The 13503-nt window shown below is 43.2% G+C and overlaps 1 protein-coding gene across 11 annotated transcripts in view; it reads left to right on the forward strand.

Annotated features, from left to right (window-relative positions):
• LOC140396174 (ataxin-7-like protein 1) overlaps positions 1 to 13503 on the forward strand; it is a 317394-nt gene that overhangs the window by 142220 nt on the left and 161671 nt on the right. Inside the window, exon 1 of one of the 11 annotated variants that reach the window (XM_072484434.1) lies at positions 4425 to 4555. The exons of the other annotated variants lie outside the window; for them this stretch is intronic. Coding sequence (XP_072340535.1) covers positions 4537 to 4555 — 19 coding nt within the window. The 5' untranslated portion in view covers positions 4425 to 4536. Of the gene's footprint in view, positions 1 to 4424; positions 4556 to 13503 lie in introns of those variants that run through there. 11 annotated transcript variants of the gene reach the window in all.

The raw sequence follows: 13503 nt of genomic DNA on the forward strand, positions 1-13503 counted from the left end.
CTAAGGAGAATTATATGCTATCCAAGTTCCCTAGCAATTCAAAGAAAACTTGAACATATTCCTTAATGTTTGCAGAGAAGGGGTTCCTACGTATGACCCAAAATAAAACCGCTACTTGCTACATGTGATTTCAGCAATTGGGCAACACTTACTGACCAATCCTGAGTACCCAAGTAGCTACACTAACAATCAATTTTTAAAATTCAGTCAAGTTCATAATGTGGCTCATTAGTGCTTGCTGGAAATGACATGTATTCAGACGCAAAGAACCATGTTTTAAAAGCTCAACTGGAAGTACTTAGCAATGTAATTGAAGAACTGGAATTTGCTTTGTCTGTCTGTCTGCCTCGCTTCTTCCCATTACCGTGTCCCTTATTATTTTCTGTCTTTAATAATCATTCATCTGCTGTGGCATTGTTTGGGGACAGCATTAAAACAAAAAGTCTCTTTTTATAACCATTTTGCTTTCTTATACTTGGGGATGAATTTTATGGGAGGGGGGTGGAAATTGCTCAGGCAAGAAAATTCATGGATACCAAAATTTTGGTTGAGTCCAGGGTTCTTGGTTAGGAATGAATCATGGATCCTGGGATGGGGTGTTCTGGAGGCCAGGATGGGAAGCACATAAGGGGATGTATAGTCTTGGGGATATGGTGACCCAATGAACATGGGACACCCGTAAAGGACATACTGCCCCTTCTTCCCACCTTTTAGCCTGAGGTGGTGAAAGAGCAGATTGGCCTCCTTCATTCCACCTTTCTCGCCACAAGTATAATTGCCTCAGATATGGAACAGGCCCTTAACTGACCATTAATTACCAGCCAAGAAACTTAATAGGCTTGAGCGCTGGTGGGCTAGCTGACACGTTACCCACTCACCATAAAAGGGAGGACATCTCGGAGATGGGTGGGAAGGCAGTGGGCTACCCACACATTCTATTCCATGTTACGTGAGCCTCCAACCTCCAGATACCCAGAGAGTCTGGTAAACAATTGGGTCTCTGCCCAGTGTAACGAGCATCAGATTAAAAAGTAAAATGAAAGAGTCTGTGGAAGTTGTTCTCTTTAGACCAGAATATTGGGAAATAAGTAGTAAAACATGGTTTATAAAGAAGAAAAAAAAAACTTAATTTCTGCAAGATATCCCAAAGCTACTCATAGCCCAGGGATACTGCAGCTTTGTCACTGTTGTAATCTAGGCAAAAGTGGCAACTAATTTGTGCATTGCAGCTTGAAAGATTTGATAAATTACCAGATTTTTAGAATTTTTAGATATAAATGTGGTCCCTAACTCATTTTTGAATGCTGCCATTCACCTTGAAAAGGTCTGTGCGATGCCGGTGTAATATGGTATCTGACATTGAACTGTTGGTCCAGCTTATATGCTCAAATCTATTAACTTGTCTGTGAACCCTTTGACCTTCTTGCTTGGTCAGCGTGCAACCCCTGAGACAAGGTTGACACAGGTTGGTTTACCATGTATTTAGGGATCCGAACATGGTGGATACTGTGTATGGTCCTGCTGACCAGATACGTAAAATTCATTATTTTGTTGGCAAAGCTTTTTTTAAAGAGACAACGGATGCTCCCTTGTTACCAATCTTCTGAAGATTTGACTTAAGTATGTTCTACGGGTTCCAGCAGTTTCCTGATGCCTTGGCCAAGTGGAAATATTTCAATACAGATATCAAGGGACAGATTTTCTGCTGGAGTTCCATTAGAGAACAGGTAGTCAATTGAGCCAGTTAAGGGCCACTGCCTGCCTTCACAGCCAATATGCATACAGCAGGAGGGCTAGCAGACGTGACGGGCGACCACCCGTTGAAACATGACACACTCCCAGTGGACATCCAGGAACAGGTTCCTTTGGGAACACTTCATGGCCACCAAAAGTCCCCTACCATCCCCCACATAAGTGACACCTGTCACTTAATTACCAAGCTGCAGCCCTGCGTCCTGCTCTCGCCTCTCCCTTTCAGTCCCAGAAGTGGGATTCTGCTGCATCAGCAAAATTCCCACAACTGTTGCAGAAATTGTCAAGAAATTACTTCAGAGGTGTTCCCTTGGGAAGTTGTATGCACATTTCTGCCACCTATGTGTGGCTGAGTGTAATGGAATAATATTCCGATATTAGAAATGTTTATCATCTGTTCTGATGCAGCATTGGTCAGAATAGTGAAATTCCGTGGGATACAGGGGAAGGTGGCGAGTTGGATCCAAAGTTGGCCCAGTGACAGGATGAGCGTTTGCAAATGGAAAGTGGTTTCCAGTGGCGTTCCACAGGACTCCGTTTTGAGGCCCTTGCTGTTAATGATTTGGACTTTTGAATATGGGAGGCATGATTGGGAAATTTACAGATGACACAAAAATTGACCTTGAGGTTGAGAGTGAAGAGGGTTGTTTCCCAATTGATACCAATGGTTGAGTGGGCAGAAAAGTGGCAAATGGAATTCAATATGAAAAAGTGTGAGGAAATGCATTTGAGGAGGGTAAACAAAGCAAGGGAATACTCAAGAAATGGGTGGATATTGAGAGGGGTAGAAGAGCTGAGGAACCTTGAAGAGCATGTCCACAGGTCACTGAAAATGACAGGACAGATGGACAAGGTGGTAAAGAAAGCATATGGAATAGTTTCCTTTATTGGATGAAGTATTGAATGCAAAACCAGAACTGTATAAAACACTTGGCTGGAGCTTTTTGGCATAGCTCTGGTCACCACATTACAGGAAGGGTACAATTGTTCTGGAAAGAGTACAGAGGAGATTTACAAGAATTTTACATGAGCAGGAAAATTGCAATTGTTAGGAAAGATTGGATAGGCTAAGATTGTTTTCCTTAGGAAAGATTGGATGGGCTAAGGTTGTTTTCCTTAGGACTGAGGAGGCTAAGGGATGACCTAATTGAGATGTATAAAATTATGAGGGATCTGGATAGGGTAGACAGGAAATTCCTATGTTATCCTATCTGAGGCCAATTACCAAGGGGCATAGATTTCAGCTGATTGGTAGGAGAATTAGAGGGGACATGAGGAAAAACCTTTTCACCCAGAGGGTGGTGGGCTACGGGAATTCGCTGTCCCCGGTCTGAAACGCTCATTTAACAGGAACCTGCATCTGCATCTGAAGTGCTGTGATTTGCAAGGGTGCGGATCAGATGCTGGAAAATGGGGTTAAAATAAGTGGCTAGTTTCCTTTTTGGCTGATGTAGACATGATGGGCTCTTTCCATGCCAAACTTTTATCTGGTCCTATTGTTTGTCCCTGGTGACCTATGTTTCTCGAGTTTACGTGGACCATTTAATTTATAGAAGAACCAATTGCATGGGATCAGATGCCACATTTTACAGTATAGAGGCCAGGGAGACCAGTTCCGAGTGGACTTGTTGGCAGAAGCCAGGGAGTCTGTCAAAATATATTTAAATTACTCAAAATCTAGGAAATGATTCTAGGGTCCATTTTTGTGGCAGACTGAAGTGTGTGTGTTTGGTGTCACTTAATAGAACTAAGACCAGGTAAGAAAGAAAAACATGGGTTCGTATAATGCTTTTCGAAACCACTGGATGTTCCTGAGCCAATGGAATACTTTTATTATTTTTCTGACAATATTGTAAATGAAGAAATGCAGCAGTCAGTTTACACCCAGCAAACCATCATTAGGATAATGACCGGACAATATGTGTTAATGATGTTGAATGAAGAGTTTTTCATTCTTTCTTGGACGTTGTTGGCTAGGCCAGCATTTGTGTGCCATCCCTAATTGCCCTTGAGAAGGTGGTAGTGAGCTGTCCATTTGAACTGCTACAGTCCACCGTGCTGTTAGGAAGGGAGTTCCAAGGATTTTAGCCCGTGACATTGAAGGAATGGCAAAACAGCTCCAAGTCAGTTTGATGTGTGGCTTAGAGGGGAACATCCAGGTGGTGGCATTCCCATGCATATGCTGACCATGTCTTTCTAGGTGGTGGAGGTTGCTGGTTTGGAAGGTGCTGTCGAAGGAGGCTTGGCGAGTTGCTGCAGTGCATCTTGTAGATAATGCACACTGCTGCCACTGTGCAACAGTGTTGGAGGAAGTTAATATTTGGGTTGGTGAATGGGATGTAAATCAAGTGCGCTGTTTTGTCCTAGAAGGTGTTGAACTTCTTGGGGGTCCAGAGTCAAGGACTCCCAGGAAATCTCCCTCTCGTGTGCTTATCAAGGTGCATTGCTCCTACTGGGTCTGTCCTGCCGATGGAGCAGAACATAGCCAGGGATGGTGATGTTGGTACCTGGGGAATGAACTGTAAGGATAAATACTGGTCAGGATACTAGGGGTAACTTTCCAGCTCTCCTTTGGAATAGTGTAATGGAATCTTTTGCAGCCAACTGAACAGATATCTCAGGCCTGTTTAACTTCTCATCCAAAAGACATCACCTCCATGCCGACATGCCTCACTGGATTGTTAACCTTGATTTTGTGGTCATTCTCTGGAATGGGACTTGAACCTGGAACCTTGTGACTCAGAGGAGAGTGCTACCAACTGATTGACACTGAACTCCAGCTTAATGGGTTTTCCCTACCAAGGTAAGTGTAGCACTTGACTAGTGCTCCAGCTGAGATCAGCTCTCTGAGCACAGGCTGGGAATTGAAATTTAACTCTCTAGTGGATACAGCTTCCTACCATGCCAGGCAACGCTTTAACCTATAGGCCATCAACAGAGTCATTGTATTCATTTTAGAGAAGGAGAACGACTAAACTGACTGAGTCATAATTTCCCGAAGGTAATGCTAGACAAATGATTGTAATATGAACTGTCTCAACCAGTACCATTATTTACCAAATGAAGCAAAGCGGATTGGTTGCAGAAAGCTCAACAAAAATTGTCGGAGTAATTCTAACGAAGTTGCTTGATGGACTAACTGGAGAATGTTTTCAAAGAGCTAGCACAGGCATGATGAGCCAAATGGCCACCTCCTATTCTGTATGATCCCTTAAATAGGTATGTGTTTGAAGAGCTAATGTTATTCATTACTTGGAGGATTTGGCACCGATTTCTTCACAAGTTACCATTTACTCTTTAGCTTGAAGTATTAATCAGTTTTTCACCCATACTTGCTGCTTTCTGCCAAGGAATTGTACATTAACTAAGAATCTCAAAGTGGAACAGTCTGTTGACGAATGACACAATTGGCATTTCTCTTGGTCCTTGTTCTGATTGCGTCTTTCTGTTTATACATGGGACCATGAGCATCTCTGATAAAATCTGTTTTTCTGTGTGGGGACAAAGTGAGATTTTCTTTTTGAAGTACAATGTAGACATATGGGGAGGGGGGGGTGGGAAGGGGCTGTTTAGCAAAGGGATAAATCACTGGCTTTGAAAGCAGACCAAGGCAGGCCAGCAGCACGGTTCAATTCCCGTAACAGCCTCCCCGAATAGGTGCGGAATGTGGCGACTAGGGGCTTTTCACAGTAACTTCATTGAAGCCTAATTGTGACAATAAGCGATTTTCATTTCATTTCATTTCATTTCATTTCTTCCTCTCAGTTAGAGACAAGTAGTTACATAGCTTGAAGGGCACATATCACATCAAGCATGCACAAAAAGGCAGCTTTTCACAAACTACAACCAGTGTAGTGATTGAATTTGGGCATTCTGCACCGTAATCTAGCCATCACGCCAACTGAGCTAAGACCCCACGCTACTTATATAAAGGAACAGCATACTGTTTAGTCTTTCTGGTTCCTGCACAGCCATAGATGAGAAAAAAATTAGCTTTGCTGGAAATGAGGTTTGTGCTGCCATCTTCCTTCTGCTCCTGACATAGAATAAGAAATCTAATCAATTTTGAGAATCTGGGGCATGAAGAATGTGCTTTAGGTTATATCCAGTCATCGTTTCGGCCATTTGATGGATAGTTAGTACGTTTATTGTAATTAGAAATGGGGAGTTGTATGTATCTTACTAGCTTTGTTTTTATCAGACTCCGAGTTTGATAAATTATACTGGAGGAATAGCTGGTACACATGATAAACTCCTCTTGATTTTCTCGGAAGTTTTTGTGGCGGTCAATTTATTTTCAAACAAGACCGGCATTCAATTCAGGGATCGGTGGGTGGAAGGTGAAGGCAGTCAAGAGCCACATAATAGTTACAACATAGAAATGGGAATCTTGGCCCAGCCAACCAGTCGATATTGGTGTTTATTGTCTTCATGAGTAGTGGTTCCAATATGTGTTGACCCAGTTTCCATTTCCTTTACCTTCAATCAATTCTGTAATGTATTCTTAAATTTTTCTTGATAATTGTAGCTTGGCCAATCCACCTAATCTGCACATCTTTGGACTGTGGGAGGAAACTCCCAGAGCACCCAGAGGAAACCCATGCAGACGCTGGGAGAACGTGCAAACTCCACACGGACAGTCACCCAAGGTCGGCTAACCACTGCCACCGTGCCATTACTGACCAGCACATGTTGACCTGGTCCCTCCTACAAATAGTCTGCAAGTTCACAGCCCTTTGCCTTACAAAGTTTCCCAGTTTTCTGTCTGAAATCTCACAGAGCAAGGTCTACCAGCATAGAGATAGTAATCAGTTGATGGTAGGTCATGTCTGACTAATCTACAGGCAGCACGGTGGCCCAGTGGTTAGCAGTGCTCCCTCACGGCACCGAGGTCCCAGGTTCGATCCCGCCTCTGGGTCACTGTCCGTGTGGAGTTTGCACATTCTCCCCGTGTTTGCGTGGGTTTTGCCCCCACAACCCAAAAGATGTGCAGGGTAGGTGGATTGGCCACGCTAAATTGTCCCTTAATTAGAAAAAATGAATTGGGCACTCTAAAATTGATAAGAAAAAAAATGTCTGACTAATCTAGTAGAATATTTTTGAGGCGGTTACTAACATGGTGGATATGGGAATAATAATCTTAATTAGTGTCACAAGTAGGCTTACTGTGAAAATCCCCTAATTGCCACATTCTGGCACCTGTTCGGGTATACGGAGGGGGAATTCAGAAAGTCCAATTCATCTAACAAGCTGCCTACGGTTGTTATAGAATCAGCTTTTGGAAGGCATCAATAGGTTTTTACATGAGATTATTAGGAAACTAAGAGCAAATGGAATTTGAGGCAAAATTGTGACGTGGATTGGTTATTGGTTAAGAGGTATGAGACAAAGAAGGAAATTGGTGGAATATGATCAGTGGTTTTCCCCAGGGATCTCTACTGAAATGACGGTCACGTTAGCTCCCTGGAAAAGCTGTGCATGCTGGGTCAATTGTAATATTCAAGATATAAGATCAGTTGATTTTTATTAAGTAAATAGTTTTAAGGCTAGAAAGAAAATGGGGGTAAATGGAGTTGAGGTCGAGATTAGCCGTGAGGTAATTGAGTGGTGGAACAGGCTTGGGGGCAGGGGGCGTTCTTATATAGACCTTTAAATCAATGGATACTGCTTTTTTTAATCTACTGTGACCCATCCCTTTTATAATTGCAAACACCCCTTTAAAATCATTCCATCATTTCTTTCCTAATGAAAACAACAGTGATTTTTCAGTTCTGGTGGCACAGTGGTTAGCACACTGCCTCGCAGAGCCAGGGACACAAGTTTGATTCCAGTCTTGGGGGACTGGCTATGCGGTGTTTGCACAATCTCCCCGTGTCTGCGAGGGTTTCCTCCAGGTACTCCGGTCTCTCCCCCCAGTCTAAAGACGTGCAGGTTAAGTGGATTGGCCATGCTAAATTTCCCCTTACTGTCCAAAGATTTGGTGGGGTTAAGGGGATAGGGTGGGGCGGCCTAGGTAGGATGCTCTGTCGGAGAGTCATTGCAGACTCAATGGGCCGAATGGCCTCCTGCACGATAGGGATTCTATGATCTATTTGTATATCCTCATACAGTCAGCATCCTACTGAATCTGACTTATGCCCTCTCTGTTGCTTCAACAGTACTCCCAATTTATTAAAGTTTTACAAAGGGCCATAACCACCTACTAGCAGTGTAAAGTGATGGCCTGCTGGAATTACAAGAGTTTAATGTGCACTTACCCGCTCTGAAAAAGTTTGTTTATACCTCTGCTGGCTGGAGCTACTTGAGACCTGGAGCGAAAGTGCCCCTGCAGACCCCAGAGAGCTGCAACACCAGCAAACGCGGGAGGCCAGCGGGGAGCCCGGATGTCGAGGCGTGGGGGGGCGGTGTCGGACATTGAGTGGGAGTTTGGGGGCGGAGGTGGTAGAGTCAAGGGGGAACTCCGATTTGGGCCTGCAGTTGGGAGGAGAATCCCATGAGGGGATCTCTAGCGCATCTTTGATCTATCTCCTTTCCCCCCCCCCCCCCAAAGTACAACACTGGGGAGCCAGGAAGTTATGGGCCATAGATTTATTGCAATGCCCCTTTTTCCATGAAACAATATTTTAGGGAAACTGAGAAACCCCAGACAATTTGCAATTTATAAAACTGAGAGAAAGGATACTTCACCCGAGGAGTGATGAATCTGATCAGTAGCTATTTTATGTTAAAACCAACTTTAATTTAAACACAATTAACCACATTAACATCTGAGAAATAGCTTTATAATTAACAGTAAAACAGTTCTTAAATAAAAGGAAAAAACTTTTAACTCACTATCTAGACCTACCACTATCTATATTCAACTAAACAACCCAATAAAGTTCAAAATCCACTCACAAATAAAGTTAGCAACCAGAGTTATTTGCTGTTCTCTGTGCCGACCTTTGGAGAGAGACTCCTTTCAGGAACACCCTGAAAATTCTTCTGTCTTGTTAGATTTCAATCCTATGAAAAACTGCTGTTCAACTTATAATTTTCTAGTAGACTGCAAAACAATCCCGCCTTTTCCCATTAATTATATCACCTGTATCCCACTAAAATGTCTCATGACCTGCTTATCTAGGACTAAACACCACCCCCTCATAAATTATCTACACCCCAAGGAACCTCCTTTCTATAAGCAATATTTCATTAGCTATCTATATGTCAATGGTTAGAAGCTATGATTACCTCACTTTCACAAATCTTTAATCACAGCTTTAGTAGACACTGCCTGTATGTATTTTATAGCAGCTTTTTAAAAAATAATGTTACTGTCACAAATATAATATAGAACAATTTCCTACATTCATCGCATGGGTGGGGGCCCAGGAGTTCAGGATGTTTAAAATAGATATGCTGAACTTGGAAGTGCTTTTATTTCTTCTGACTCTTTCAGAGAAACTATTAGCCTAACATGGCAGAAATATCCAAAGTTGGCGATTTAAATAACTTTGTTGGATGATTCCAGGCCAAATTGTCCAGGAGGAGTTGGGACTTTCTGGACAATTGCCACATTAATGCTTACCTGAGTGAGAACTTCCCACGAGGGATTCCCCAGCGAATCTTTGGTGTACCCCGCAAATATGACACTGGGGAGTCAGGAAGTCATGGGCCATAGATTTATTGCAATGCGTATAGTCTATAACTTTTTCCATAAAATAATATGTACAGTAACATATGCATCTACATACCAGCTTCTAATGCAGTAAAATGCCCTAATTGGTTCATAAAGGCATAAACAACAAAACTGAACAATTAGTCAAAGAGGAAGACAGTAGGAGGGGTAACCAGAAGTTTACTCGGGTGGATTTTAGGGAGTGTCTCAAGAGAGAAGTGATAAATTATTTTTAAATGCTTAAGCTTTGAAACACTTAACGCTGATTTTATCTTGGGGTGCGTTTGTGGCGTAAGAGAGCTGGGGCAAGCTGGTATCCTGAAGTCTTGTTTTGCCCGAGTGATTTTAATTCATGGGAACGCATAAATATTGGAGCTGGGCTTTGTAGCTAAATTGGTTGGGGTGAAATTTAAGGCAGCAGGAGCCACCACTGCGGACCTGTGTTAACCTTCCTGACACTTGCTGCTGGCAGTGGAGTCAGGAGGTCATCTTTGTTGGAGGGAAAGGAAGAGGGGGAGGAAGGCCTGGGGCAGGATAATTGTATGGTTTTGTTGTGAGATCCAGAGGTACACTGCTGGATGAACAGGAACCCAGAAGAAAAATTTAATTTCTCTGGACGCTTCTACTCCTGGGTCCTGTTAATCAGCAGGATCCTCTGATAGTGGTCGAGACTCGTGTGACCAACAGTTAAAGTCACATTGGTGTCCTATTTGACTTGTAGAATGGCTTGAATTTTGCATTCTTAAGAGGCCCTTGCTGGCCATAGTGAGCATCACCAAAGTCTCCCACTATTCTAATTCCTCACTCCCATCAGGTACATTGGTGGGGGTGGTTAATTCTGTAGCTATCAATTTGAGATCAAACATGAAATTTTTTCCTCTTCTCTCTCTCTGCTCGTTTTTTTTTTCATCTCCCCTGCTGAACTGTTGACAGCATGCAGGGGTGCATTGCCACAAATCTTCAGATTTATGTTTGATTGCTGCACAGTTTCCGTGTCTGCCAGTTATAGGGACAATTTATGGATTGAAAATTTATAGGGAAGAAAATGTTGACAATCTGAAAGAAAAGTGGAAAATGTTGGACATTTTAACAGACCGCTAAGCTGCCTAAAGACGACGGGTTAAATATTTAAAATGTAAACCTTTATGAGAAGGCATCATTCAGTGTTCACTTCTGAAGCAAAGTTGCACCCAAAACATTAACCCTATATTTCCCTGCTGGAGATGCCGTCTGCCCTATAGTCTACTGTACTTCCAGCATTTTGATACCTCTGGGTCTATTTGCCTCTGGTGGTGGAACAGGTGTGAGGGTAAAGCAGAAGAGGAAGGGAGTGGCAGCAGTTACCTCTGGGACGGGGGCTGTATTCCAGGCTTTCTCCGATTGCTTCATAATAATAATCTTTATTAGTGTTACAAGTAGGCTTACATTTACACTGCAATGAAGTTACTGTGAAAATTCCTTAGTCGCCACACCCCTGCGCCTGTTCGGGTACTGAGGGAGAATTAATAATTCACCTAATTCACTGTAACCTGCGTAGCAATTTCTGAAGGTGGAGGGAGAGTGGCTTCCTCAGTGATGTGCTTGCACCTCCTCTATTGAGGGAGGAATTGGAGCTGAAGCTTGGTCCTGGTTAATGTAACCCATCAACATAAATATAGCATGGTGTTGGTGTGGGGTGTTGGTGGGGGGGGGGGGGGGGGGTGTTGGGGTGGTGGAAGCAAATATATTCTGCTGAAAGAAGAGTTCCACACCAAAGACAAGATATGAATGGTCTCTTCACAAAAGTCAAACATTTCATATGAGATACGGCATAGTTTAAGAGCAACTGTGCTTGTTTGGTTTCAGTGTAGATTTTACAAAGTAGATCGATTTCCACTCTGGACCATAGCAACTGCTAGTGTCAATACATTTGGATATTTGCAGTTATTGCAGTTGCTTGGCTACCTTTTCTGTTATGCTACTTGATATACCAAAACAAAAACGTGCATATTAGCAATTTGTTTGAGGATTGAGATCTAGGTGTTTGCTTGGATACCTTCAGCACGTAACCTGAGTTGACACAACAGTGCAGTGTTGAGGGAGTGCTGCATTGTCTGAGGTGTTTCCCTTCAGCTGAAAATTTCAACTGTCATTTCAGCATGCCTATTCCAGTGGTTCATGGGGAGTTAAACATCCCATGTCACCATTCAAAGAGGAGCAGGGAAGTATCCCAGTGCCCTGGCTAACATTCCTCTTGCAACCAAAAACAACACACTCAAGTCCACTGGTCATTTGTCACTAAGCTATTTGCAGATATTCTGCGTGCAAAATGTTTGTTGTTTTTGTCTACAGTTGCTGCACTTAAAGTACTTCACATATAATAAATAAATTTGAGATGCGTACCCTTTTGCTAATGTTCTCCTTGCTTCTCATGAATGTATGCAGACATCCTGAGATATAGTTCAATGTGCATAGCCCACCTTTTGTTGTCTCACCCAAATGACCATTCTTCATGTGTCAAGGTAAGAACATGGTATGTTGGCAGGCTGTTGTACGGGCTATCCTCTTGACTCCATCCAGAAATTTGTCCGATATATTATGCTTCAGAAGGTATTAAAGCTCTTATTTCTTTTATAATGACAAAAATGGGGTTAAACTGCCATTTTGCTGACCATTCCTCTCTAATTTCAATAGGCTATTGGCAGATTAATACTTTACTGGGAGAGTTTAGCATATAGCACAGTGACTAATGAGTGAAACATTCAATAATGCATCCACAGATACTGTGGCTGCACTTTTGGTTTCAAATTGACTATTAAAACATGAACATGTGATGTCAGATGCTTTTGCCTGAAGACACTGATAATTGAGTTCCGTGGCGGCATGCTATTTGACCGTCACTCAGTCCAATTCTGTCCTCACCCATTCTCCAACCACCATACTTCCCAGACAGGGTCATTGGCGAGCAGGTAAAATGCCAGATCAATGGGAGATGTTCAAAATATAATGTAATTGGATTGGATTTGTTTATTGTCACGTGTACCGAGGTACAGTGAAAAGTATTTTTCTGCGAGCAGCTCAACAGATCATTAAGTACATGAGAAGAAAAGGGAATAAAAGAAAATACATAATAGGGCAACACAACATATACAATGTAACTACATAAGCACTGGCATTGGATGAAGCATACAGGGTGTAGTGTTAATGAAGTCAGCCCATAAGAGGGTCATTTACGAGTCTGGTGACAGTGGGGAAGAAGCTATTTTTGAGTCTGTTCGTGCGTGTTCTCAGACTTCTGTATCTCCTGCCCGATGGAAGAAGTTGGAAGAGTGAGTAAGCCGGGTGGGAGGGATCTTTGATTATACTGCCCGCTTTCCCCAGGCAGCGGGAGGTGTAGATGGAGTCAATGGATGGGAGGCAGGTTCGTGTGATGGACTGGGCGGTGTTCACGACTCTCTGAAGTTTCTTGCGGTCCTGGGCCGAGCAGTTGCCATACCAGGCAGTGATGCAGCCCGATAGGATACTTTCTATGGTGCATCTGTAAAAGTTGGTAAGAGTCAATGTGGATATGCCGAATTTCCTTAGTTTCCGGAGGAAGTATAGGTGCTGTTGTGCCTTCTTGGTGGTAGCGTCGACGTGGGTGGACCAGGACAGATTTTTGAAGATGTGCACCCCTAGGAATTTGAAACTGCTAACCATCTCCACCTCGGCCCCGTTGATGCTGACAGGGGTGTGTCCAGTACTTTGCTTCCTGAAGTCAATTACCAGCTCTTTAGTTTTGCTGGCATTGAGAGAGAAGATTGTTGTCGCTACACCACTCCACTAGGCTCTCTATCTCCCTCCTGTATTCGGACTCAACGTTATTCGAGATCCGGCCCACTATGGTCGTATCGTCAGCAAACTTGTCGATGGAGTTGGAACCAAGTTTTGCCACGCAGTTGTGTGTACAGGGAGTAGAGTAGGGGGCTAAGTACGCAGCCTTGCGGGGCACCGGTGTTGAGGACTATTGTGGAGGAGGTGTTGTTGTTCATTCTCACTGATTGTGGTCTGTTGGTCAGAAAATCGAGGATTCAGTTGCAGAGTGGGGAGCCAAGTCCTAGGTTTTGGAGCTTTGA

This window comes from Scyliorhinus torazame, chromosome 19 (genome assembly GCF_047496885.1).
Source record: "Scyliorhinus torazame isolate Kashiwa2021f chromosome 19, sScyTor2.1, whole genome shotgun sequence".
NCBI classification, from domain to species: domain Eukaryota; kingdom Metazoa; phylum Chordata; class Chondrichthyes; order Carcharhiniformes; family Scyliorhinidae; genus Scyliorhinus; species Scyliorhinus torazame.